General features: G+C 39.1%; 1 protein-coding gene across 1 annotated transcript; it reads left to right on the top strand.

Moving 5' to 3' along the window:
* Positions 1-829: 829 nt before the first annotated feature.
* SLC17A8 (solute carrier family 17 member 8) lies at positions 830-26,275 on the top strand (the record flags this gene model as incomplete). Its single annotated transcript, XM_083860441.1, has 12 exons — positions 830-945; positions 7,937-8,189; positions 10,754-10,872; positions 14,172-14,286; positions 14,740-14,827; positions 17,184-17,270; positions 17,947-18,086; positions 19,673-19,822; positions 22,326-22,458; positions 23,729-23,839; positions 25,159-25,286; positions 25,937-26,275. Exons 1-12 carry the CDS (start codon positions 845-847, stop codon positions 26,273-26,275), a joined length of 1,764 nt encoding a protein of 587 aa, XP_083716567.1. The 5' UTR covers positions 830-844.
* Positions 26,276-27,267: the final 992 nt, after the last annotated feature.

Here is a 27,267-nt window from a genome sequence, read left to right as displayed (position 1 = left end):
CATCATGGAGTCACACTGTGTTGGACTGGTTCACCTCTTTGAGCCACTTTGTGTTTCAAAAATGCAATGGATTGAATTGCTTATTCAAACAGCATTGCACCAATGCCCCTTCATGACTGTCTGCCCAAGGGCCCAGCAACATCAATAATAAATGACCAGACATGGGAAGGCAGCTTTGGATTCAAACCAGCAAGTGTTTTGGGGCAGGGGGCCTCTCCTGGGCGGAGGGTACACTGTGAGTGGGAAATGTAGCTTGCAATAATTCCCTCCCTTCAGAAAGAACTCGCAAATATTTAATTAACTTCAGGCCCTTGGCATAGATGAGGTCTTATTAACGAACTGGAGTGGCTTGAGGACAGGTATTGTGTCTGTTACTATAGCACCACCTTGCACAGGATCTCAGTGTGAAAGAGGCAGGGGAGGGAGGGAAGAAGGGAGGGAGGGATGCACCGAGGGTGAGCCCCAGGCAGGCAGGCTGAGGTTTGCCTGTGGAGCAGGCAGCACGTCCTGCCCAGGGACGCTGGCCCTCGGCAGCACCTGCAGCTCCTGGCTGCAGCCCCCAGACCAGCACGGGTACTGACCAAGCGCAGCAGAGCTGCTCCAAGGGTCACGCCAAGTCCCTGAGTGCTTATGAGGGAGCTTTGCTCCACAGCTTTTCCCTTCTGGCTTTGCAAGATCTGACTTTTTTATTATTATTTTTTTACCTGCTCCTGTCTTGAGCATCTGGCTGTTGTTGCAGAGGTCACCGAGGACTGGTGGAGGCTTCCGACTCTGGCATTGGGAAATATGACAGCAGAAGTGAATGCTCCTTAACATAAGGGATTTACTGAAGAAGAAAGACAAAATGCCTTTCAAGGGGCTTGGTTCACTGAAAGAAAGATTTTTTAACCCAGGAAAAGAAGAGGTGAAGAACATCATTAATGACTCACTGGGGAATCTGAGAAGGTAAAACCCAACAGAAAATTCCCAGGTCCATTGATTCAATTTATTAAGAGAAATGCAGTACAGAAAAACTACGTAAACATAAACCCGAATATATTGCAAAATTAATATCTGAGTACAGAGAGTGAGATAGCTTACTGTAAGACAGAAGGTGTAAAAGTAGCAGTTACAACAGCATATGACTGTAGATCATAGAATATTTATGTTAAACAAAAAAAGGTGAAATAAATTATGAAATAATGTTCTAATATTAAAAAGAGCTTGGGAAAGTGTTTAATTAAAATAACTTTTAAATAATTAAATATGACTAATTCTGTGGTTCAGCTTGCATGAGAAAAAGCAATAATTTAATAGGAATTAACACTCCCAATAATGCCACTTTTGAAACTATACTTAATGTTCCTAAATTACAGGTTTGGGGTGTTTTAAAACTTGTTCCAAATCAGTAAGAGAAAATGTATTGAATAGAGATGTTTACGTGTGAGTTTACTGACACTAGCAAATTAGAGAGAGAATAAGGAGAAGTAACTGTTTGCTAGCAAAAGCAGAAAAAGATTAAAGATTTTAATTTTAACCTGATGGTTTTATGAACCAAGAAATGGAGGATTTTTATTTTTAGAGAAATGAAAATCTGATGTAACAAATGACCAGTTTAACAAAAGGAAACGTATTTCTCATTTAAATAGAAGATTATTTCTGTTTGTAATGGCTACTGACAACACTTATTTGTGTAATCAATAGATGAGAGCCAGAAGGGTTACTGGCATTTCTTCCATGCTTGACGTTGTGTTTTAAATCTTTGTGTGGATCAGGCCAACATTTTAACTGAAGGCGTTTCTAGTGACCGAATTGTATTTGCTTTTATATCCACTTCTTTTCTTCTCTTGGGATTGCTATTTTGAGTCAAGAAATAGTTCTTGGTATATCTAAACAAGTCTTTGATCACAAGAAAATGTGTAAGAATTTACATATATCATACTTCAGTTATTCTACTTCTTTATCATATGAACAAAGTATCTGTATTCTACACAGTTTCTACTTAATTTTTTTAATTTAGAGTGTTACAGATGAAACCTGATGTTTTGCTTTTTTTACTTTTAAAATAGTCTACAATAATTCCAGGAAACCTGTTTGTCTTTTAGAGCATCGATTCAAGTTGTTTATTCAATGATAAATTTTCTTTGCTGTGGGCTCTGCTGGCCAATTTGACCAAATACAGTGAGGTTTGTATCTAGTGAATACGTGATGTGGCAGTACACTGGGCTCACTCCAGGTTACTCTCCTCTTGTAGCCGTGCATTAAAGATGTCATGCTGGTTCCTACACAGTTGATAGTACAGGCAGCCAACTTCAGCAACACTGCTCCTGAATCAAATTAACCCAAATATCACTTGAGATGCAAGAAAGTTTGCTGAATTTAATAATTTTCTGTTTTAAACATAGGTATCTCAAAGCCTTTCTTAGATGTACCAGTCAGCAGAGGAAATAATCCAAACTATAAAGTCTTTTTACTATGTCTGCAGTCAGATCTAAGTAAGAATTGCTGCAACTTAAGAAGTGTTGTAGGAAATATGCAGTCATATTTGAAAGTTTCCATAAATAAGTGAAAAATGCATGTTTTTAATATGAACTTCATTCTCTACAGCTTAGTCTATGAAAGAGCATACACTTGTTTTAATATGGTGGTACATATATACCTGTATACCAGCTGCAACCTTGACTTTGCTCTTCATCCAATCCAATTGTCTTTAATATGGGGGAAATCAGCAAAGAATTTGGTTTCTCTTCTAGCATTCATCATAATTTGATGAATTATCATAATGCGCATCCTTGATTAGACCTCTTAAGTGTGATTTCAGTGACTGTGGTGTGTTGATGTCAAAACTGACAAAGTAGGTAGAAAAATACGTTTTAACTTTGGTAAATATGACTGGTCTATGCCTTCCTGCTGCATTTCCTCTGTCTTGCAAACAAGAGAGCAGACCTAGAAGCTGATGCCTGGCAAGAGCAGCTGCTCCATAGCAATTGTCCACAGTCCAGATCAAGTGCTAAAGCACAAGCAGCATAAAGCAACTTACTGCCTCCCCACAGGTGTGCTTCTTTGGTGGGTGCTGCATAATAAGAGTCTGCTCACAGGACGTGTCTTCAGGGTGTCTGGATACTGGAAGGGAGGCAGGGGAGACTGAACTGAGAAGAGCCATCATTTCTTTAGGCTGTTGGCAGCTGTTTAATTTGTCAGATATTAGAAGATGTTTCAGAAAATATTGTAAATGCTTTGTATAATTTTTTTTAATGCAAAAGTAGTTTTTTTTAATTGATTAATTTTATACAGTGGGACAGTAAAAAAAAGAATTAGAGAATTCAAAGCTTGTGTGAACGAATATCAGAGTTGTGGCTCTGTCATCCTTATGTTCTCAGAAAAGAAAGATTTCATGCAGATCTTCTCGACAGACACAAACATTTTGGTCTTTCTGTGAACTTACTGCAGTCAAGGAAAAAGTCAGAGACTGAAGTAAGATCTTAGGCTCTGCCTACTCTAAGGATTTCAGGAGTCCTGGACCAGATAATGGCAACTGTGGGTTTCCTGATGAAAGTGGGAAGTGTCTAAGTGGGTTTACAGCCCAGTATTGTCTCTTTTAATGTAAAAAGATATATGGGCCATGCCACTTGGCTGCTGTATGAAGTGCAGCCCTGATAGGTGTAGTTCTGGCTGCTGTAGATGTGCCTTGGTGAATTAGCCTAAGTTGCTGAAAACTGCTTCTTGAAGCTGGGTGATAGATGCTTGCATTGGACAGGGCTGCTCTGACTGTGCTGGCTCATGGAGTTATTCCTCTCAGATATTCCCTTCGCACACAAGCAGGGAGAGCTCAGTGCCTCCCAGACCATGCAGTGCTGTGAACACAGCTTGGGTTGCCCAGCCCCAGCTGATGTATGAGTTATGCCTTTGTAGCAGTGTTAGTGCAAGGGCACAGTGCCCTCGTGCAGCACTGCACAGGAGCACCACAGGGGCAAATGTCCCTCCAGTGCTCTGTGACTGCACTGAGGAGAGACTGCCCTGCAGCCTGGGAGTGCAGCACCTGCAACAGGCAGGCCCTTGGTGTCTGAGACTTGCTGCAGGCTTCATGGAAATACCATGCAGAAAACAGCAAGAGAGATCCTATGCCCTGAGTAGCTCAAGAGAGTTTGGATATTTGTGCTGGGATTTGGTACCAGTGCATCAAATATGGGATTTATTATGGAAAATTATCACCTGGAAAATGCCTAAAGAATTAATAAGATCTTAGGAGATTGTATCTGCTTTTGGATTGATGATTTTTTTATAATTACAGTATAATTTTCTGAAGTTACACAGGGATCATTGTAGTTACTGGATTTGTAGGTGTGAGCTTTGAGCATTGTGTATGACTGTGCTCCAGCTGCCTGAGAAAGACTGCCACATCAGGTAAAATCCATGTTAAAACATAACAAATATTAACATTTGCCTGTTACTGTAGAATTGACGAGTTTTTTATAAAATGAAATTAAATTCAAGTACACCTAATTTATCATTTAAAGAAAGAACTAATTCCTCTGCTAAAACTCCCTTAAAAACAGAGTGCTGAATGTATATGCACTCTAGGCCACATATATTTACTTACTACTGATGGGGATTTTTAAAATTTCCTTGATTCTCTTAAAATTCTGTATATGCCAGAATAGGCATTGAATAAAAAAGAGAAAATTTGGATAAAGTTATTACTATGACATTTGGACACAGAATATGGATGCAGATTCAAATAACTTGGCTCTTCTTACTTGCCAAGTGTTGTAAGTTTGCTGAGAAAAGGAAAAACAGATCTAAGGAGTGAACATTTCCTGTGCAGGAAAATGCATGCCTGCATCTCCTGCATGAAGCTGATAATTAGAGGAGAGCACTGGCCCTGAACCAGTTTTCTTCTAAGTCATTGATCTACTACTAGTAAAAATTTTCACTGACACTACAAAAATGCATGGATCAATTGGAAGATAAATTTCTCATCATTTCATGGAGTTGCCGTATCTTCATTACGTACCTGTTCAATAAAACAAAACAAAAAACCAGTGCAGATACTGGTTGTGTGAATGTCTGAATGCTGCACTGCTCTAACACCTGTGTGTTTGGACTGTTACTGAAAAATAGTTTTCTCCGAGAAAAACCTGGTATAGAGGCATTAAAATTAATCTCTGGGGGTAGGAAATAAACTGTGGTTTTGGGGTGGTACATCAGTCCTCAACTTGCTTCTTTTACTTAGTCAAATAGCAGAGACAATATTGGTCCCTAATTCTAGTCTTAGGTCATATTTTTAACACTGAATTTGGAGCAGAAGGATGTTTTTGTGCCTATCTGAATTGACAGCCAACTGAAAACGTCCAGATGTTTTTGCTTTGCATGAAGTGTCTAATCTTTGCCAGCTGCCCAAAATAATTCACCCACTAAAGTCTAATGTCTCTCTTATAAAGAGAGCCTGCTAAAGGTACAAATATTTGGAAAATGGTTAATTTGTTTAATTCCATCAGTATCTTATATTCTGTTAGAGGAAGTCAAATTGTTTATTTGAAGGCAATTTATTTCTTTTCTTTTGTTAAGAACACTTTGGAGACAACAACAGTTCTAAAAAAATAATTATTCAATTGTTTTTTCATTTCCTGAGGTCTTTACTTTTGGTGTCTCATTCTGTCTACACCTACCTCTATTAACACAAAGAGCATGGAATATATGGTGTCTTTTGAAAATGCCTGAATGGAATTAGTCTCTATACTCCCATTTCACTAAAAATGCTGTCTCCCTGCAGGTGAATCATAAGATCTCAATCACCCCCAATAACACCACAGTAAGATCATGTTTCCTGTTACCTTGCTTGAATGGAAAGTCTTTGCTACAGTCTGACAATGAGCTAAGGATCTAACTTCGCAGTGAGCACTAGTTTGAGAAAGGAATTAAATAAAATAACCCCAGGAGTTCCCTTCTGGCCCAAGACACCGTGATTCTAGTGTTTCTTGAAAATGAGAGCTGTAGCATGCTTATTTTCATTTTCAAAGACTATGGCTGAAATAATGGTTTTATATTGTGATGTAAAAAGGAAAAATATAGTAAATGATGCTCCAGTTACCTCTAGAGCCTAAAAATTATTGGATTATAAGTGGAACTTTATATTGGAAAGATGTAAGTGCACAAGAAGCCATACTTACCACCTATATCTGCAAACTGTCTAGTGTAGAGTACTATCTGTTAGATTATGGGTAGTACATTAGACTTACGGCAACTGGGAAAAGCTGTGATTAAACGAACACTGTCCCAAAAAATCCAACCTAGCCAGATGTTGGATTAGTCAGATGTTAGATGTAGCCCATCCATGTATGCTCTGTCAGCATTTGTCTACAGTTGACTTTCATACTGAAAACTGAGGTTTCAAATACACTTCAAATACATACATTAGATTTCAAATACACTCAGCCAGATGCATGAAAGAAGGAAATAAGCTATTCCTTATCAGAAAAGGGTGAATGAAATAATTTCATAATTTTACATGACAAACTGAGCTTCCTTTAGATTAATTAGCTGTTCATATTTTCACAGTACTCCATGACAGCACAAAAAGAGCTGGATCCTGAGCTCAGTGCTTCAGAGTGATGCCAAAACTGAAAGGCTGTTGATCAAGGCCTCTCTTAGTAAAGGCTCATGATTAGTGTTCAGTGGGTTAGTCACGTATTCACAGCTAGCTGTGGCCTTGAATGTTTCATCATGTCAGAAAGACCATAATCTGCATTTTAAAATAAGCCTGGAAAGGTAATGTTAGAAAAGGAATTACCTAGCTCTGGTTTGGTGGGTGTGTCTAGTTCTTTCTTACTTCACCTTTCCTACCACAGACTTCGCCTGGTCCTGCAGCACAATGTTAATAGCCAGACTGAGAGATCAAATTAAATTTTAATTGCACTATCATGCAATTCCAGATTGCATGGAAGTGCCATTTTGTTTAATATGAAGATCTCAGCTAGATTGCCTCTAGGAAAAGGAAAGGCTGGATATGCAAAGCCTGAGGAGCTGCACTCCTTTGTTAGTTGGTAGCTGATGAGTAACCTCTCACAGGCTGATATGACTGGGTGCCATTTGCTCCCATTCAGGCCCCATCCCTGGCATCTTCCCTCCCAGTTCTTCCCGACTGCATTGTAGTTGCCACACCAGATTTGATCCCAGGCAAAGCCCTTTCAGCCTCCACTGCTGAGGAATGGGGAATCTACTGCCCAGAAAACCCTTGTCTGCCTTCAGATCTCATTTCATAGTTAAGTATTTTACACAAAGGGCAACACATTCCACAACAGGAGTTGCAGGGGTTGACTTTGGAGTGAATGAAGTCCTTGTAGTGGCAGGATATTTCAGAGATGAGGGAACATGCGACTTCAAATGCCTCCAAATAGAGAAAATCTGGGCCTGTCTCTTTTGCATCTTTAATAGGGGATCTGATGCCAGAGACATTTATCTTCTGCTGTACAGCCCTGATTTTTGTCTCACGACAGAAAACAACTTCCAGGGAGTTTGGGGCTGGTTGAAATACTTTGTGTTGTATTTTCGCTTTTTCTTGAAACCTACTGGCAGCTATGCTTAGTAGATCTAGTGAGAAATTATGGCTAATTTAATCATATGTAAATTTTCGTAAGAATCAATGGAATTTATCACAACAGACCTCTGGTTAGATCTCATAGTTATGCTCATGAATAGCCTGTGAACATTTTTGCAGTCAGCTGTCTGGCTAGATGGCTCAGATGTGCAAACTTCAGAAGTTATTCAGGAACAAGGGCAGTTAGTCTCTGCTAACCTTTTACAGCCTGTCCAGCATTAACCCACCTCACTAGCAGGAGACAAACATCTCACAACAGGAGTTAGCAGGTGACTGGAGCACGGAACTGTCCATCCGCATTTCCACAGATTTTACTAAGACAACAGAACACCTTCATTTTTTCTTTCTTCATCTGTTCAGGAAGATGGATGGCACCAATGTGGAGGAGGAGCCCCTGGAGCTGACGGCGGAGGGGCAGCCCATGCCTGCGAGCAGCCGGCGGCCGGCGCGGTGCGAGTGCCACTGCTGCGGGCTGCCCAAGCGCTACATCATCGCCATCATGAGCGGCCTGGGCTTCTGCATCTCCTTCGGCATCAGGTGCAACCTGGGCGTGGCCATCGTGGAGATGGTCAACAACAACACTGTCTATGTCGATGGAAAGCCAGAGCTGCAGGTGAGAAAACATCTTCATTTCACTCCTCTGAGCACATCCCATTGCAAAATCACCCAAATGACACATAGCAATGTCCTGTGTATACACAGATTAAAAAAACATGAGGGAGGCACGACGGTCTTGATGCACATAGACGTGCAAGCACTTAATTCCTATTTATATGATGAAGTGACATTAAAAATCTTCAAGATCTGAGGATTTGCAGTGTCATAGAGAGGATATAAGTAGCAGAAATGAGAACTGAATTAGTTTGCATGTCTCCAGGTCCCTGATCTGTCAGTTGTAGACAGATTTTGCTGTGGTGGCAGAAGCTTTTGCTTTTTACTCTCTCTCTCAGGGAAATGTGCCCTGATGCTACTGCAGAAGGAATTATCAATTATTTTATGTAGGGCTGCAGCCACTACATTCATATCAGTGGATAGTTTTCAAGATCTTAAAGCAGTCACTGGCAATAAGACATCAGGTTTTTGACAATATGGATTGTTGTCTGGAGCTATTAAGAGCTGGGTGCCAAACTATTTTCACATTTGCAGTGGATGGCATGTGGTCCACAGCAGATTCTACACAGCTTTATCAATGCACCCCAGCAGGTTCAATCCATACCTTAGCATTGCCCATCCTCCCTCCGTATTTGGCTGTGAGGTCATGTGCCCCTTTATGGATTTTATGGACTTGAATTTCTACATTTACTCTACTTGTTGACTTATTTTTGGATGTCTTTTGAATGTTTTTGTCCTAACAAATTCACAGGAATCTTGACTCTTGAATGAAATACTGTGCAAATATTCATCAGCTTTTCTTCTAGATCTTTTAACTTTTGGTAAAGAAGAGTACAGAAAATGTCTATCATAAATTTCCAATGTTAAAAGTATTCCTGTCTCCATGACTCATGATATGAGGAGCCATGCTTAGACTTCCTTCTGAATTTGTATTTATTCAGTCTAATCCCTGCTCCCCATGGTCCTGCTGGGACTTCCAGGTTCTGGACTTAAGCCAAAGAAAGTATGTGCCTGCAGAGGTTGGGAAGCTCAGAAGAGGTAATTTCAGAAAATGGGAGTAAATTTCTTCCACAAATCTAAATTCATAGTGTTTGGACATGAGCACCTCCCGAATCAGGAGGAACCTTATTCCATATCTCATGGCGTTTCTGACCTTCAGAAATTAACACTAACTAGAAACTCAGCTGGAAATTGCTAGTAGAAAATTAGGTGTTTAAACAGAAGTTCTTCAGCACAGGAAAGTGGGACACATCAAAATGCATATTGATGGGGAAGGAAACCCTTTAGCCTTCTGTAAACATGTCTGGCTAATTAATGCCATCTTGCTGTAGGTCAAAAAAGAAGGTGTTTTTCAGTTTGATTCTTTGTGAGCAGAAACATCAATGTAGTGGGGAAAACTGTTTTTCTTTTAACATGCAGAAGGTAATATCAAAAAAAGAGATGTTAAGGCTTATCACCACAGTTGCCAATTTTCTGCGGTATTTTAGCAATAGTTTTAATTTTGAATTTAAAAGGTATCTGTGCTGCTTCCTCACAGAATGCTTAGCCACCTTTCCTAGACATGCAATCAGCATGAATACGACAGTAAAACACAACATTGTGTTTTCTTATTGTTCCAAAAGAGTTCTTCAGAGCTGAGGGCTCATGGAGAAAAAGCTAACATTGACCTTACAATAGTGTTTATACTGATTGAGGCCCAGAATGGAGGGCAGAAAGGGCGCCCTCTCTTTCCTCTCTTTTCTCTATGTTTTGCCCTGGGCATTGACTATCCCTCTTCTGAACAAGGTATGTCAAAAAATGTCATCAGAAAATAGAAAAATCCTTTTCAGGAAGAACCTCAAGAAGACTGAAACTGCTTAGTATTCAAAGATGAGGTACATGGTAAAAGCATTTCTCTTGGCTGCAGGCATTTCTGACTGGGAACCACCTATGACCAGCCTATGGCTGTCCTTCTGTATCCAAATGCAGAACTGGCATCATTTCTCACAAAAGACAAACTAGTCAGTGGCTAGTGTTACCTGGTTTTATTTTCAGATTGCTTTGTCTTCAGATGTTCTCCTGGCCCCTAACACTTTTCTGCTCCTATGCTATGTAACACTGACAGTAGCTGATCAGAGTTCGGCCCTGACAGGGAGAACCATGAACAAATTAGACCAGGAAGCACATCAACTCAAAGGACTTAAGCAACTTTGATAATCTTGGGAAAATGGATATGTTCATTGAAAGATATCAGGTCCTTCTTATAACTCTGGGCAGTCTTGAACGCAAAGGCTTCAAGTTTAGGTAGCCCAGAGGGAAGCAGTGGCAAGTGACAAAGTTGAAGATCCAGCATTAGCTACTTCATGGCTGAAAACTTTGATGTTCTAAGAGCAAAAGCAGTAATCTCACAGGGAAGTTGAACACCCTTTTGCCTTAACTGAGGGCTTTCAAACTCAGCACCCCTGAGCAGCCAGTGAAAAGAGGCTTGATTTGGAGCACAGGGTGACTTCTGTGTGACTTCTAAGCATTAGTTATCTTACAATGAGTGCGCTGTATCTTACAGCATGTGTCCCATTTCCTTTACAGACAGCCCAATTCAACTGGGATCCAGAGACTGTAGGACTCATTCACGGCTCTTTTTTCTGGGGTTACATTGTGACACAAATTCCAGGAGGGTTCATCTCAAACAAATTGGCTGCTAATAGGTAAGGAAACAACAAGCAAATGAGGTGAGCTTTAGAGCCTGACAACTGTTTTACACTGTGTAAATGAGAATGCTAAAATAGGGAATTAATGTGTTCCAGAAATTCACTTCTGAAGCTGAACATTCAGAATTTATGTCTGTAATCAAAAATTATTTCAGAGGACAAGACTTCCATTATGAGTCTATGGCTGATTCTTTCAATTTAACTTGTTCATCTCAAATATTTACACATTTCTTCTCTAAACAGTAATGCTTTTTGGAGAGTTCAAGGAAAATCATACCTAATGCTTCCAACAACGGTTGAAGCATTTGTCTTTATGAAATTGCCTTAGTGCTTTTTAGCTCAGTTTAACACCAAACAGTAGTTTTCCAGCAGTGTTTGGTCTTTCTCCTTTAAAAATTCCCTGTGGACTGAAGCTGGGCTTGAAGGAATTACAGAATAATCTGAAGTCACAAATCTATCCTCATGCACACAAATATCCTTGCCATGGCTGGATACAGTACTGACTATACTTAAGATTGCATAGAGCTTCTAATAGAGCCTCCTGATTTCTGAAGTCTGAGAGTCTGTACTTTTTTTTTTTAATGTTCAATGTGTTTGTCAGACAATTTTATAAGTTTTTTTAAAATTTAAATTAAACTGCTTTTGAAAATGTGAATAAGAAAAGCAGCTAATTTTGTCAATATTACCTTTAGTTTGGGGTTTTACATCAAAAGGTCTTCAGAACTTTGAACATGTCCACGAGAGAGGGAGGTTATCTGAAGACAGCTGGTTGTGAATGAGATCATGAGATGTGCATATTAAGGGTGTTTGGGATCTACAGATTAAAATTAAAAAAAAAAAAAGATGGCTGGTACTAACTTCATTCTCTGCAAACAAGATGTGACTCACCTGCAAATAATGTCAGAATTGGAAAAGGTCTTGTAGACCAGCTATATGCTGTACTTTTCCCCAAATCGAAGTACTTTGCTTTCTGCAGTCTGTAAAGAGTAATAGGGGTTACAAGACTGCCTGGATGTTCTTCCCACCCTTCTGACCTTGTAGAAATTTCTCCAGAACAGAGTCATCCCACAGAATTGCCCAGGCTGTTCAGTCCCAGTCTCTTCTGTCCATAAACCAAAAGTTACTCAGAGTTTGGTTTGCACTGCTTCTTGAGCACTGTTCACATCCTCAATTATTCATTTTCTACCACATAACAGTTCCTAGGCAGAATATTTTTCCATCTACCAAGTAAGCCAAACAAATTAGCTAGGCTTAATCACCTCTCCAGCCTTTCTAGTCTTGCCACCAGCCTTTGCAGCAGAAGGGTTCCAAAACCCAGATGTGCACATTTTTGGCTGAATAATTCAGCATATTATGAGTTTAACTTTTGTTTCCTTCATTTACTTGCAAACAGTAAAATCAACCATGTTTACACTGTAACTTGATGTGTTCTGTCACCAGTGTTTCCTTAAGTACAGGCTGTGCACAAGCACAGAAAGCTCTGCATTTATGCTTGTAAGAGTTTCCAACTCAATCTAATGCTATACCACAACATCACATTATGGATTTGCCCATCATAACTGGGTTTTAGAGTAGAATTTGCTGAGGAACAAAAATAGCTCAAGAGCTGAGCTCAAGAGAATTTCTATTTGCAGTAATAGGATTCACTAAGTCCATGTTTTTTCTTGTTTACCCAGCCAATTTCAGCCTAGGAAGGTTAATCAGTGGTGCCAAGTTTCAGTTTCAGAGGGGTTATTTGCTAAAACACGGGGCAGGAAAACAGTGGTTCTGTGGCCAATGAACCTACCAGCCCTAGAAAGGGGAAAAACTTTGTTTTGTCCCAGATGCACTCTGGAAATGAGATTCTATGCTATTACTGACCTTACAGATTTGGGCAAAGACTCCTTTGCCACTTGTCTAAACTGTGCAACCTCGAACATATGTAGGGATGACCCACCATAGGGACTTCTCTAATGTACATAATTATCTGTAATAGTGTGGGATTCAAATGGATCTCATAATGGCTGAAAATATTGAGTGCTTTATGGGTTTGCACCAAAATCCTCTAACACTATGTAATTTACTCAATACATTCATCCAAATTGATCTAGATCTGCATTCCACTAAAAAGTTAATCCACAATTTACTGACACCATCCCTTTAAATTTTTGCTTATCCTCAAATACACATCTAAATGTGATTTCAACATTGTTTGGTGGATGCATGAAACATGAAGCACCTCTTGATATCAGTTTCCAACTTGACCACCTCGCTCGGCAGAGGCGTCTGTAGCTGATGAAATCTGTTTTGATCCAAAAGTGGCAACTGCCCAGGGATCGTGGTAGGGAGGACAGAAGAATATGTGAATGAATTTAAAAAACCTGGAATATTTCTTGTCAAAGTGGAGACCAACTTATTTGGGATAAATGGCAGTGAATTGATGAAAAGATGCTTCCTCTGTGGAAACAATACTCAACCCTTTAAATAGTAGGAGAAGAGTGATTGGTTCTAACTCAGTATAACTGATGCATTTACAAACTTGGCATATTAAGAGTTGGCATTAAAAGAAGTAGCAGAGATTGGAAACTCAGTCTTTAGAGATAGCTGTTTGGATAATTAAATGTGTTCTCTTTGTTACAGTTTCTTCTTTCACATGATTATTAATTCACATGGTTTGCTGTAGTTCCCTGAGTCAATAGTGTTATGCTAACAGACCTGATATTTCTATTAGTGGTAAGAAAGCAAAAGGCAAGTCTTTTCCTCAGGGATCACAACAGAGAGATAAGTAGTACTTATTTCTCAGTTAAATGTTTACTTGACTTTTAAAGCAGTCTCCTAAATGTCAAGATATGACTGTGGGCTTTGAATTCCAATTCATATTTTCAGACTGCTTTCTATATAAATCGGTTCCTTTGTCACTTCTCTCTGCTAGCCTACTCAGCTTCTTTGTTTTTGTGTTCATCTGTTTAGTATTTTCTTATCACTCAGATAATGAGCTGTCTAGGCATGGGCTGTTGCCTTTGTCAATAGGTGTAGAGAATTTAAATAAAACAGTGTTGTTCTCTGACTAAATTTTTCATGCTATAATACGATCATTAATCCTACTGTGAATAAGGCCTGACACAAGAATGAAGTGACATGTATTTCCTGTGAACAAGTTTTCAGAGACTGAAATGCAAAGAATTTAAATACCTACTGAAAAAAAATGTAACCAAATATTTTAAAATAAGTTTATAAATATTTCAAAGTGGATCATGAAAACACTTCTGAAGAATAGATAATGATTGTGTTCCCTTTCATGCTACTTTTCTCCATAGGGTATTTGGAGCAGCTATCTTTCTAACATCTACACTGAACATGATCATTCCTTCTGCAGCAAGAGTGCATTATGGCTGTGTGATGTTTGTGAGGATTCTTCAAGGTTTGGTGGAGGTAGGAGCACACACTATTTTGGTCCTTTCAAATAGTTTGATTTTGTGATTTGGTTCTAGAAGTTGTAAGATCTCTTTTGATCAGGGTTTCTGATCAATATAAAGTTTTACTTGCTACTCATTTTGAGATGATAATTTTTAAATTATGCTGATTTATATTTCCAAGTTTACTTGAAATAAAGAAAAATGTACATTTCTGGTGCTGCAATTTGAGTTAATTTAGTTTTCTTGTGCCATCAACTGCATATACTAAACAGTTTTTTACCTCAGAACATATTACTATTCAAGTAATAGGTAATTCAGGTTAGTTTGACATCTTCATACTCAAACAATTGAGTAACTCTTCCTATATCATTCCATGGTGACAAAGAGCAAGGCAGTAGGGATAGTATCAGCAACTACTTCAAGTGGAATGCAGTGACAGCAGATCATGTGATGTGTGAAATGTCTCCAGGGTGTCACATACCCAGCCTGCCACGGGATGTGGAGCAAGTGGGCCCCGCCACTGGAGAGAAGCAGGTTGGCTACCACTTCATTCTGTGGTGAGTTGATGGGCTTATATGGTTTATGTGAGCATTTATCCCTATTAGATTTATTTTATTAATTTCATTATCTGAAGGAGATGCACAAACCCTCTGCCCATTGCTGCAATCAGCTTGTACCCTAAGCTTAGGAACTTGTGAGTCCTTTTTTGTTTAATATGTCATTGTTTTATCATTTAATTCCAACACTCAAAATGGCTCTCATACTAAACTAAAATGGCTCTAGAGGTTCATGAGAGAAATGGTACAGTATTTTTTTCATTTGTTTCATCCTTAAGAATTCCATTTATTATAAATACTCAATGGATGCTCCTAAACAAGCACACACTTTAAAATTATCTGAAATGGACCTCAGTATTTTAGGCTGGCTGCTCAATATACTGCAGCAGAGGTGATGTAACTTCTTGCCAGTAGCTGTTCTACTTCATTCTGTTTTGAGTTATGATCAGTCAGACATGAACTTTGCTCTCTTCTCTGTGCCCCTTTCCAATGCTGACAGCTGAAGATGAATGTCTGTAGGAGAAAATGTTCAGTAAAAATGCAAAAGTCACAGGGAAAAAAAAATCTATCCATCAGCAGTAGAGTTGTATGGCTGGGGAAAAAATATAGCACTAAAAAACAAGATAAAAGGAGGAGTGAAGCAAGTGGAAAAATCCCCATGTCTGTATATTTTGGGAATTTTATTTTTACTACAGGTGGCTTCATGTTTTATTTAGTTGTTTTCACTTCCTTCAGAAGAAAAGATCCAAAGAAATGCCTCTCCACTCTCAGTGTTCCCTCCTTGAATTTCCTAGTGTAGGATCTTAGAGAAGGATCCATCCTTAAGCTTGACACCTATTTTAGTGGCTACAAATCACTGATCTTTGCACTTGAAAGGTGCATAGGAGCAATGGAAAAAAATAGGAACATCCAGGTTAAGCAGGTTCTTGGTTCCTCTATCTATATTCTGGCCTAGGGCTTTTCTGTAGGCAAGCTGTGGTGTAGGAATGCATTTCCCACATCCAGCAAGTATTTTCCATATAGGGAAAAGTTTAAGACTCACCCCTTGCGTTTCTCATAAGGTAAAGAACACAGAAACTTCTTTGTGGTTCTGACAGTGATCGGCTCAGTACCAAGAGAGAAGCACCTATTGAACCTTTTCACTGTTCTTCAAATTCTGTACCTCTCCCTGTTGGCAGCAAGACAAACTGTCCCTCCTACAACATTCAATATTTAGGAAGGAGCACAAAGGAATTAAGGGCTTTTTGGAGTGTTTCTAGCAGGGTGTCTGAGGTTTTCTCAGACACCTGTGCAGCTTTTCTTTTGTTTTCTGTAACATTAGTTATTTTTCATTTATTAAAGCTTTTACTTTACAAAACACCTCTGAAGAGCAATCTTGCTCAAATTAGTTTAAGCCAATCTGCAAGGGCTGGACCCTCAGAGATTGGTACATTGACACCTGGTTCATAACACTCTGGCCACGTGTTAAATTATATCACTGTATATGAAGATGAGGGAGAAGGATCACTGTGAGCTATTGCAAAGAAGTATTGGCTAATGAATAGAGCATTAACAAATCTTTATTAACAAAACATGTACTACTTTCAAAATCACAAGTATGTCATTTCCTAGAATAATTCAGAGCAACACTCTACACATGTAAAACCATTGGCACTGTTTTGCATGATACCTATTGCCTAGATTGCTCTTAAGTACTCATCTCTTTCCAGAAGACACTTAGAAATATATTTCACCACTATTATGTGTTTCCCAATCAGAAAACTTGGCACAGACCACATTTTTATCCTCTTTCCCCCCCGTCGACATTCGCCCATTTATTCCAGCTGTTTGTTTATGCTGTTGATATGAATTAAACACGTGTACACAGACTCAGGGTTGGTTTGAACACTCTCTCTGCTACCAGTGCTTGTGTGGTCATGGGTCTAGGGCCATGACAGGAACTTTCCAACATACCTGCAGTCATCAGAATTCCTACATGAAGCTTCTGAAACTCAGTCCATTATCTTCTCCAAAACTCACCTCCTACACCACAGTGCCAGATGGGATTTCCCACTCAAGTGCACACATATAGCTTAAGTCTCTTGTAGTGGTTTGTCATCACTCTTGGATTTGCAAGTCTTATTTCCCTACAGGGCCCAACTCTGCAAAACGAGACTGATGACCCATGAGGGGTCAGTGCTTCCTGTCACCTTAGTCAAAATTTTGCAGCTTCCATCCCATTCTCCATGTTCATAAAAAATCAGTCAAACACATTCCTCCGGTTCTGCTCTCATGAGCACCTGTCTGGACCATCTTGTCTGAAAGCTGGGCACACCTACCACAGCTGACACATTTTACTAATCTGTTTTCTCTTCAGGGTCTTATGCAGGTGCAGTGGTGGCCATGCCCCTGGCAGGTGTGCTGGTACAGTATATAGGATGGTCATCAGTCTTTTATATTTATGGTGAGTTGCCTAACATGAAGGACATCTGCCACTAGGTCAGTACTGCCAGTCATTTACTAAAACCTGTCTAACAAGGATGGATCAAAGTTGTTTTGAATGAAGAGGTTGCAAATGGGTGCTCCAATTTATTCCCTACTTATTGCAGATTCCGAGAGCTTTCATTTCATAATCATCTGTTACAAAAGCTTGTAAAATTGTTATGACCCCATGCTGCCCATCTTTAATAAAGCAGTGCTACCTTTACAAAGTGGTCCCATGGGCATGGCATTATGGCTGGTCTGTGGTGCCTCATTATTCCATACAGTGTATGGCAGAGGTGGCTCCAACAAGCCTTGAACATCAGCAGCTCAGTTAAAGTGGGTTTTGTCTGACTTCTCTGGAGATATAGGACACACCACAAGATTTGTTATTGCCATCTTTTGGTGAAGTCCCTTCCTTTCCTCCTGCTTTTTCTTTACCCCATGCATAACATGATTAAGGTGACAAAATGCTCAAATGCTTTGCAAGCAGGTATACAATATACACAGAGTTAGTTGCCGTATTTTGTTATTTCCCTGGGCATAATTTCTATCCAGGTTTTGTTTACCTGGCACTTGAAACAAACTTCAAGGCTTGGAGATACTGAAGTGTAGCTTTATTGTCTTTGAAAGCCAAGCTGCTTTTCCTGCCTCTCCAGGAATGTTTGGGATCATTTGGTACGTGTTTTGGCTGCTTCACGCCTATGAGAGCCCTGCTGCACATCCAACAATAACCAGTGAAGAAAGGATATATATAGAAACAAGTATAGGAGAAGGAGCCAGCCTAGCTAACACAAGTGTAAGTAAAAAAAAAGGCTTTTCTTGTTGCCATTTGTGAGCATTATGCAGAAGATGAGCCTATGACTGTATGGATATGGTTAGCTGGATAAGAGAGGCAGAACTAGGGGCTTTTCCCTTCAAGAAAATTACAAAACCAGGCTCTTGCAGCTGGACCAGATGAGTACAGGAGGACACATAATGCTGTTTAAGCTCTTGGCTCTTATGGAGCTTCTCTGGTCTAGAAAGGGAAGGGATGGGTTGGGAGGGGGAACAACACATTCTGGTCTCCTGCTCTTGAGTAACTGTCATGCTTGTTCTGAAAAATATTCATGGATTTAGCTAAATAAGAATGTGACCGCAGATGTTAAATTATCCAGCTGCCTTTTGAACTCCTATTAAGGATGATTGCAAATCTAATAGTTTAAGGATCAGGTTTTTCCCCTCCTCACTCTCACAGCAGCTCAGGTCCTTGAAGACTTTGCATCCTCTCTCTGAGAAGATCCTGGGAGATCCTAGAAACTTTGAGTTAAAACCTATTTTCCCATCAAACTTCCTTTCATTCCCATAGGCAACTTTTTTTTTTTTTTTTTTTTTTTTTGCCAGTAGTGAGAAACAAAGGTGTTTCTTGTTCATTCTTAGCTTTCAGTTTTGAACATTCTGGAAAAAAGTAACTCAATTTCTTTCCTCTACATGTTTTGGATAACAGCCTTGCTATGAGTGTAAATACCAGACTGTCTTTTTAGTCATTCATCTGGAATTTGGCTGATCAGGTCTTGGCTAGAGACACACACACACTTGTTCCAGGTTATGGATTTTCCTTGCAGTACAGTGATTTTACTGCAGAGGAAACTGGTACTGACTTCATGGGTGCACTCATAACCACAGGCATATGGTGGCCTGTAGAACACAATTAACATTTTTTTCAAAAAAAAAGTAGAGTATCAATGTGTATTGACATAGCTACAGATTTCAGCTTCTGATTGGAATTTTATTAAAAATCAGTAGATCTCTGAAGTATGTTTCCTGCTATATGGAGTATTGGAACATAGTACTAATTGAAAATGCCAAAAAACAAGTTACAGAAATTAAATTCTCTGCCACAGGCTTCTTTTTTTTTTTTTTTTTTTTTTTTTTTTTTTTTTTTTTTTTTTCCTGAATTAAATTAATTAGGTTGAAGCAGGTAGCTGCTTGTTGCTGCACTACTGCATGTGTCATAGCTTGGACAACCCTTTTTTCCCCACTCCTTTCAATGGAATGACTCAAACTGCATCATGGCAAAAAGTGGGAAATAGCACAAGATTTTCTCTCATTTTCTTTGATTCTTTTACTGATTCTATTTTCCCAATAGCAAGATTTCAGAAGACCTCATGTAATTTCAATAAGCAGGGCAATAATAGTGTAGTATACACCTTAAAAATCCTAAGAAAATTTAAGAAAATATCTTTGCCTCTTTTTTGCCAGTAATTCAAGAGGTATATTCCACTGGCATTTTAAGCCATCTGCAATGTAAGTTGTATGCAATGTATCTAGTAGGCTTGATAATAAAAGATACTGGTTCTTTATTTTGCCTCTGTCTACCCAATTTTGTGGTTTTTTTTCCCCTAGAAATTTAGCACTCCCTGGAAGAGATTTTTCACTTCAATGCCAGTTTATGCAATCATTGTGGCAAACTTCTGCAGGAGCTGGACCTTCTATTTGCTCCTTATAAGCCAGCCTGCTTACTTTGAAGAAGTCTTTGGATTTGCAATAAGCAAGGTAAATATCTGAGAATAAGCAGTGACCTAGAAGATACAGCAGGAGAGGTTCAGGTTGAACATCAGGAAGAATTTCTTCACTGAAAGGGTGGTTAAATATTGGAATGGTCTTCCCAGAGAGGAAGTGAACATCATACCTGGAAATGTTCAAGAAATAATGAGACATGGCACTTAGTGCTGTGGTTTAGTTGTTTGAGAAGAACTAGATAGACCTGGAATCATTACAGTATATTATTCCCAGTATTTGGAATAACATACTGCTGCTGACCTGATAGAAATGAAAGTATGCAAGCATCAAATTATTAGAAAAAGGAAAGAATGGAGAAGTTATTTTGGAAAATACTTGATTAAAAGACCCCACATATAATGAAAAACCAGTAAGTAAGTAAGTAAGTAAGTAAATAGAAATGCACATTTTATTTTATGTTCACTCTTTAGCATTTAACCAGGTAATTTTTATCCTCTTCTTGATTTTTGTGACTTTTCATTAGCAATGAAGATCAATTTCTTTATAGATTTATATTCCATGCCACCACCGTTTCATTAAAATCAGAATTGTTACCCTCTCTCCTCAGAGCATGAATGAGGAATACAGAAAAATTGTTTCAGAAAAGTTTTTAAAAGTCTTGTTTAGCATACATACTTGCTATGTGGTAATTATTTTTCAAGCAAGTCTAAGTCTGATAACAAAGAACATCATTATTTATTGAGAGCATTGTGTGCCCAGGTTCTGCAAGAGGAGCAATGGTTGTGGCATAGTAGCAATGACACTCTAAATGGGCAAGTACAGCATAGAGATGAAGAAGAGGGATATTAAGAAAAATTACATCTGTTTCTTCTGAGCTGCTTTTCATTAATGTTAGAGTTGTATCTCTGTAAATCTCACTAATTTAAAACCAATGTAAAACCGACTGTTAATGTAATGTGGTTGCACATCCCAGAAAGTAAACTCAAACTTCTCACTAAATTACTGTTTCAAATAAAAGCTTCTAGAAGATGACATGCTGATCACTAAAAAAACTGCCTCAGGGATCATACTGAGTCTGATCCTATTTGATATCTTCATTAATGACCTGGATGATGCAGCTGAGTGTACTGTCAGCAGGTTTGCAGATGACACAAAGGGAGGAGCAATGGCTGATACACTGCAGGATTGGGCTTCTGCACAGAGGAACCCTGGCAGGCTGGTGAAGTGGGCTGACAGGAGCCTGATGGAGCCCAGTAAGGGAAACTATAAAGTCCTGCACCTGGGGAGGAACAAGCCCATGCACCAGCACGTGTTGGGATCTGCCTGGCTGGAAAGCAGCTTAGCAGAAAAGAACCTGGGAGTCCAGGTGAACACCAGGCTGAACATGAGCCAGCAGTGTATCGTTGCAATAAAGACTAATGATATCCTGGGCTGCATCATGCAAAGGCCACCTGGTGAAAGGAGGTGATCTTTCCCCTCTACACAGCACTGGTGAGGGCACACCTGAAGTGCTGTGTCCAGTTCTGGAGTCCACAGTACGAGACACGGACATACTGGAGAGAGTCCAATGAAGTGCCATGAAGGAATGGAAATATTTCCTATGAGAAAAGGCTGAGAGAGCTGAGACAATTTAGCCTGGAGAAGGGAAGGCTCAGCAGGGTTCTATCTATATCTACAAACATCTGAAGGGAGAGTGTAAAGAAGATGAAAACAGGCTCTTTTCGGTGGTGCCCTGGGCACAAACTGAAACATGGGAGGTTCCTTCCATGAGGAAACACTTTTTTACTACGAGGATGACTGTATAATGGAACAGGTTCCCCAGAATGGTTGTGGAATCTCCATCCTTGGAGATACTCAGAAGCTGTCTGGACACATTTCTGGGCAACATTCTCTTGGCAATCCAGCTTGAGCAGAAGGAGGCTCCTTTCAACCTCAACCATTCTGGGATTCCGTAAAAATGAAAAGAAGGCAAACATCAGTTTGTAGGCTGTAATCTTACAAGAATAAAAATAAATCCATATTTTTACATATACGATTATTTAATAATTTGTAAAATTATATAATGATGTCAGGTTTTATGCTATGTGGTCTTCAGTCCCTATGCAATGTGCTTCCCTCATTTACACAGAGGCAGGTGACAGGGATTGATTTGTTATTCAGGAAGGAGGTCCTTGAGAACATGATAACAAAAATATATAAATACAGGTGAAAACCAAGATAGAGCACTCCAGCATCAGGACTTTGTGATGTCTACCATGGAATTTAATATAAACAGTCTTCCGTGCAACTCTTTAGAGTAACCATGAATATTAGGGATATTGCATGGCATTTCTAAGATGAGATTCTCACTTTTGCTCTGGTTTCTACTCCTGGGCCACAACAAAATGTTTTTTCCCTCACCCAGTTTTGAGCATCTGCTGTAATCAGATAAAGTGATGCAAGGAAAAAGAGGTGAAGAAACATTATGGTTCCTGTTCTCTTGCCCCTAAATCTTGAAGGAGAAATGACAGTTAAGCACTCATTTGTCTAATTGCAGGTTGGCCTTTTGTCAGCAGTTCCTCACATGGTCATGACAATCATTGTGCCCATCGGAGGGCAACTAGCTGACTTCTTACGGAGCAGGAAGATCTTAACCACTACCACTGTAAGGAAGGTCATGAACTGTGGAGGTACTATTGGATTCTGAAAATATGACATTTCAATTGTGTGCTGCAGTTGCTACAAATATCATAGTTTTACCCATGTTTCATTGTAGCAATTGACGATTTACTCAAGATTGCATTTATAAGTGGTTAATCTGAAGCATTAAGTGGAGAGCTGATGCCTCATGACATAAATCTTTACTCATATGAGCATGCTTTAAAAAAGGGATGAGACAAGAAGCCTGGTAATAATTGAATGGCCAATAGCATAGTATGATCAAATAGGCCTCATCCTGCAAACTCATACAAAGTTAACCCTGTTCCATGGTGCTGGAGAGACCCTTTCCCAGTGGATACATTCTTAAGTAACTGCCCATGTTCCCATTTGTTACTTCCAGCAGAACCCACTGACCAGTTTAGGCTGAAAGGTTTAGTGTGGGGGGGTAAAAAGTGAAGCATTTACAGGATAATTTTAACTCCACACAAAACAATTTGTTTCCAGTTCAGTCACTGAACTGAAAAATCAGTGACCTGTAGGATTGATATTGAATTAGAGAAAAGATTTCAAGCCAGGCAACCTGTGAAGTAGTTAGTTGCCCACTGCCAATTGCTGGCTTGCATTATTTATAGATGGCACGAGCTCCTAGAAATAGAGGTGCCTGCTGTCAGTGATACTGTTGATACCAGTGATTACTTGGCTATGCATCTTCAGAAAGGATGATCAAATTCATTGTATTTTCAGGGCATACTACTAGTGTCATTAAATCAAAACAAAAGAAAACAGAAGGATTGTGATGTTACATATTAGAAAATGCTAATTTCTGGCAATGGAAGCTCCCTGTGATGCTCAGGGATGTTCTGTTGTGTTGGTAGCACAGTTGTATGTAAAACCCTCTTTTGTTCCATTTACTAATATCTTACATCACTACAACCATGAGAAATCAAAGGCAAGTACTTTTCTCCTTTCCCTGTATGTTTGTGTACTTGTGAATTTTTCTGGCTTTTGCCAGAATCACTTTCTTGTTGTTTTCCTCCATGGCTAGGTGAATTGATTTTACCAGCTGCTTGAGTCATTTATACAGCAGTGAATGAGGAGAAAAAAAGAATATATTCTCAAACAATATGCAAATATGCAAATATTTCTACAAATGCACAAAGCCCCAAAGTGTGTTCAAGCATAGCTAAAAGATACAGAATTTTCTCTCATTTTAAGCTGCTATTCTGGATAGTGCTTATTAGTATTTTCATGGCAGCTAGAAATTTGAATGTAATTTATTCTCTTGTGTTTCATTTGAAGGCTTTGGAATGGAAGCAACCTTGCTTTTGGTGGTTGGTTATTCTCACACAAAAGGTGTGGCTATTTCCTTTCTGGTGTTAGCAGTAGGCTTCAGTGGCTTTGCAATTTCAGGTAAGAATTAATCTTATTCTTGCTTTTACTATTCATGATACAAGTGATGTTATTATCTTCACTGTTCTTGCTGTCATAATTTCTATTATTTTGTTTGCTCTTAATGTGTCAACTTATGGGGTGTTTGCTATTTCTTCCCATATCAGAACTAATTTACTTCAGTATCTATGAAACAGGTTTCACACAGGACATGAAGCTTTGAAAAGAACCTGCTTTTTATTGATTCCAGTTTACATTAGCTTTCTGCTGCTATTTTCTAATATACTCTTACACTGTCAGTCACGTTTTCATTCTATTTAACTGTATGCCTAAAAGGAAAGAGAATTACATTGCAGTCAATAGTTGCATAAGGGCTATCAGTTGCAATCCTGTCCCCAATACTAGCACCTGGTTTCTGCTTTCTATGTCAGCCCTCCCTATGTTGCATCCTGCAAGCAGCCCTTCTCCAGAAGTTGTTTCTAACACTTTCATGAGTCTCTCACCCACATTTTGTAGTCTCAAGCTGTTTAGTGGCACCATCAGTGCCAGCATCACTGAAAAAACTCCCTTTCGTCATGAAGATTAAAGATTTTGTTAAGAAGATTGCAGATCCAAGAAAACTGCCAAGAACATAGATCTATTGAACAAAATTGACCAGAAAAGTAACTGCTGGTCTTCAGTTATTTCAAGATTCTGCAGATGGGAAGTGGTTTTGCTGCTCAGTTACGAGGTCCTTGTATAGCTGGCCATTTCTCTCAATCAACTTTTATTGCAGGATTTTCCCAGTAGTCTACCTGTTACCTTATTGATTACCATGCACTTGGAATTCATTGTCACTTCTTGTGATCAAACGTAGTTAATATGAGTAATTTTCACTACCTAAGGAATGATAATTAGCTGATATTTAGTATTTGTTTTTATTTCTTTATAAAATATATGCTCAGAAGAAACACTACAGTAAGGATAATTATTTTTCCTACTGGTTTATGTTCTGTTTTTTAATCATGTTGTTAAACTGCTACTTAAAACACCAAAAGAAATGAATTAAAAATGCTACTGCATAAGTAAAGAGATAGAAGACATTTTACTAATTCAAGGCATTGGTTCCTTAATTAAAAATATTTGCTAAGTTCACCGTTTCGGTATGAGAAAATGAAAAATACAGACACTTTAAACAGGGACAAATTAAACTTTATTTTCTATACAGCAAAATCTTCAGAGGTGTTAGTAAGGAGATTGCTACCGTTTTCAGATCTCTTCAGCCAGAATGGCTGTAGAAAGCCTGGTTGGCCTGGTAGTGCAATGCTGTACAGCTGACTGTTTCTCTCATATTTTTGTAGGCTTCAATGTCAATCACTTGGACATAGCTCCTCGTTATGCCAGCATTCTGATGGGAATCTCCAATGGCGTGGGGACGCTGTCGGGAATGGTGTGCCCACTCATTGTTGGTGCAATGACAAAACATAAGGTAACATTTCTCCACGTTTTCTGGGAAAAGGGTTAGGTAATGCAACAAATTTAAGACATTTCAAAGATTCCTGGGGATGCCATTCTATCATTGGCGTCTGCAGCTGCTTTTTGTTTGTCTTAAACATGCATTTTTTAATACCACCTTGGCCTAATTCTCAGCTATTATAACCAATTATCTGTGTAGGCAGATATTATTTAATACCACCTGAGCCTGAGTCTCTGCAATGTCTCCATACAACTGTGCAATTCCTACAGGACTTGTAAAACTCCTCTACAATGCATCCAGACCCCCATGGTAGGGTTCCTAAGCAAACGCTGATCTACAATAATATTTATGTAGTTGTTAGAGAAATCTCTGCATTTCCAAGTCCATAAATATTTCACATGCAACAGAGAAACTTCTCTGTGAGAAAAACAAACAAACAAACAAACAAACAAACAAACAAAGAAACCCAAGTTTTATTGTATTTGCTGTAGTCATAAAAAAAAATCATCTTTACAATGATTTTCATAAATTGTTCTATTTTCAGCATCAGGAATCAAACAGTGATCACAGTCATTCCTCAATATGTGCTAATTCATGGTGTAATTCAGAGAGTAATACTTCTTATTACCATAAACTTAACAAGACCTGCACCTTTCTTTCAGACCCGTGAAGAATGGCAGAACGTCTTTCTGATTGCAGCCCTGGTGCATTACAGTGGTGTGATATTCTACGCTATCTTTGCTTCTGGGGAGAAGCAGGAATGGGCTGACCCCGAAAACCTCAGTGAAGACAAATGTGGCATAATTGATCAGGATGAACTGGCTGAAGAAACAGAGATGAACAATGAAACTTTTGTAAGCCCAAAGAAAACATATGGTGCTACCAGTCAAAACAGTGAAGTACAGAGAAGGGAATGGAGGAAGCAAAAGCAAGTAACTGAAGACATGGAGGAACAGACTTCTTACCATTATGAAAATGGAAATTTTCAAGATTTTTCTTAATACGTGAAACTGTAAATTTGTATAGCTACTCCCATGACTCCTACCTAGCTGCCCCAAATCAACAGGTATCCATATTTATTTTCTTACTCAATTATGTAACATCTGGCCATGTGGCTAGATTTGGGGGGTGATGGTTCCCACCCAGTGGTGTGTAAGAAGGCTAACAACAATGGGACTGGGATAAGTGATCCTAAATCCTCTCCCAGCCTGCATGGGTCAGCCAGCATGACCTTAGGAGACCAGCCCTGGCTGGGCTCCTGTCTGATGCAAGCTGTAGAATTGACTGTAGGAGCAAGGAGTTCCCTCATCACCTCATTGGAATAGCAAAAGAACAAGTGTTATCAGATGGTGGATTGACAGTGATCTATGTAATCCCTGGGTCTCCAGTGGTGTTCCAGTCTGTAGTGAGTGGTCCTCCTTTGCCTTTTTAGGATTCCTGTAGGGTGGCATTTGAGCTGCTTAATCCATGTCGAACCATAAGCTCATGCTAAAAAATCAGAGCAGAGGGAAAAGCAGATTTATGACAGTAGGCTGTAATTAATTGCTAATAATCACTAAAGAAGGGTAAGAGGAGCATATGGCAGAGGTGGCACAGGATTGCTTCAACAGTTCCTACAAACTGATTGGCAGATATCTTTATATGCACACCCCACAGAGTATGGATAAGAGAATAAAATGGATACTTTTAAAATTTCTCCCCCTCCAAAGAGTTTGTGCTGCCATGGAATAATTTTGAATACAAAATCATCATTAGTGATGAAATATTATTAATCCTTATGAAAGGAAATCTTAGCCCTGGTTTGATTAGGATTCTCACTCAATTCATTATTGTGAAGTAATTTGAATATATTTTTCTTGTATTATACTGATAGAGTTCCTGATCTCAACAGTCCTCATTTAGGTGAACAAGCTTACTTAAAGGATTAAAGTATTTAGTTCTGGATCTGTAACTTTTCAATTCCTCAGTCTTGTTCTTGCTATGAATGAAGCAC

The sequence above is a fragment of the Zosterops lateralis genome (genome assembly GCF_965231275.1).
Source record: "Zosterops lateralis genome assembly, chromosome: 4".
NCBI classification, from domain to species: domain Eukaryota; kingdom Metazoa; phylum Chordata; class Aves; order Passeriformes; family Zosteropidae; genus Zosterops; species Zosterops lateralis.
The sequence above is the reverse complement of the archived record's forward strand: the minus strand, read 5'-3'. Positions and strand labels throughout refer to the sequence as shown.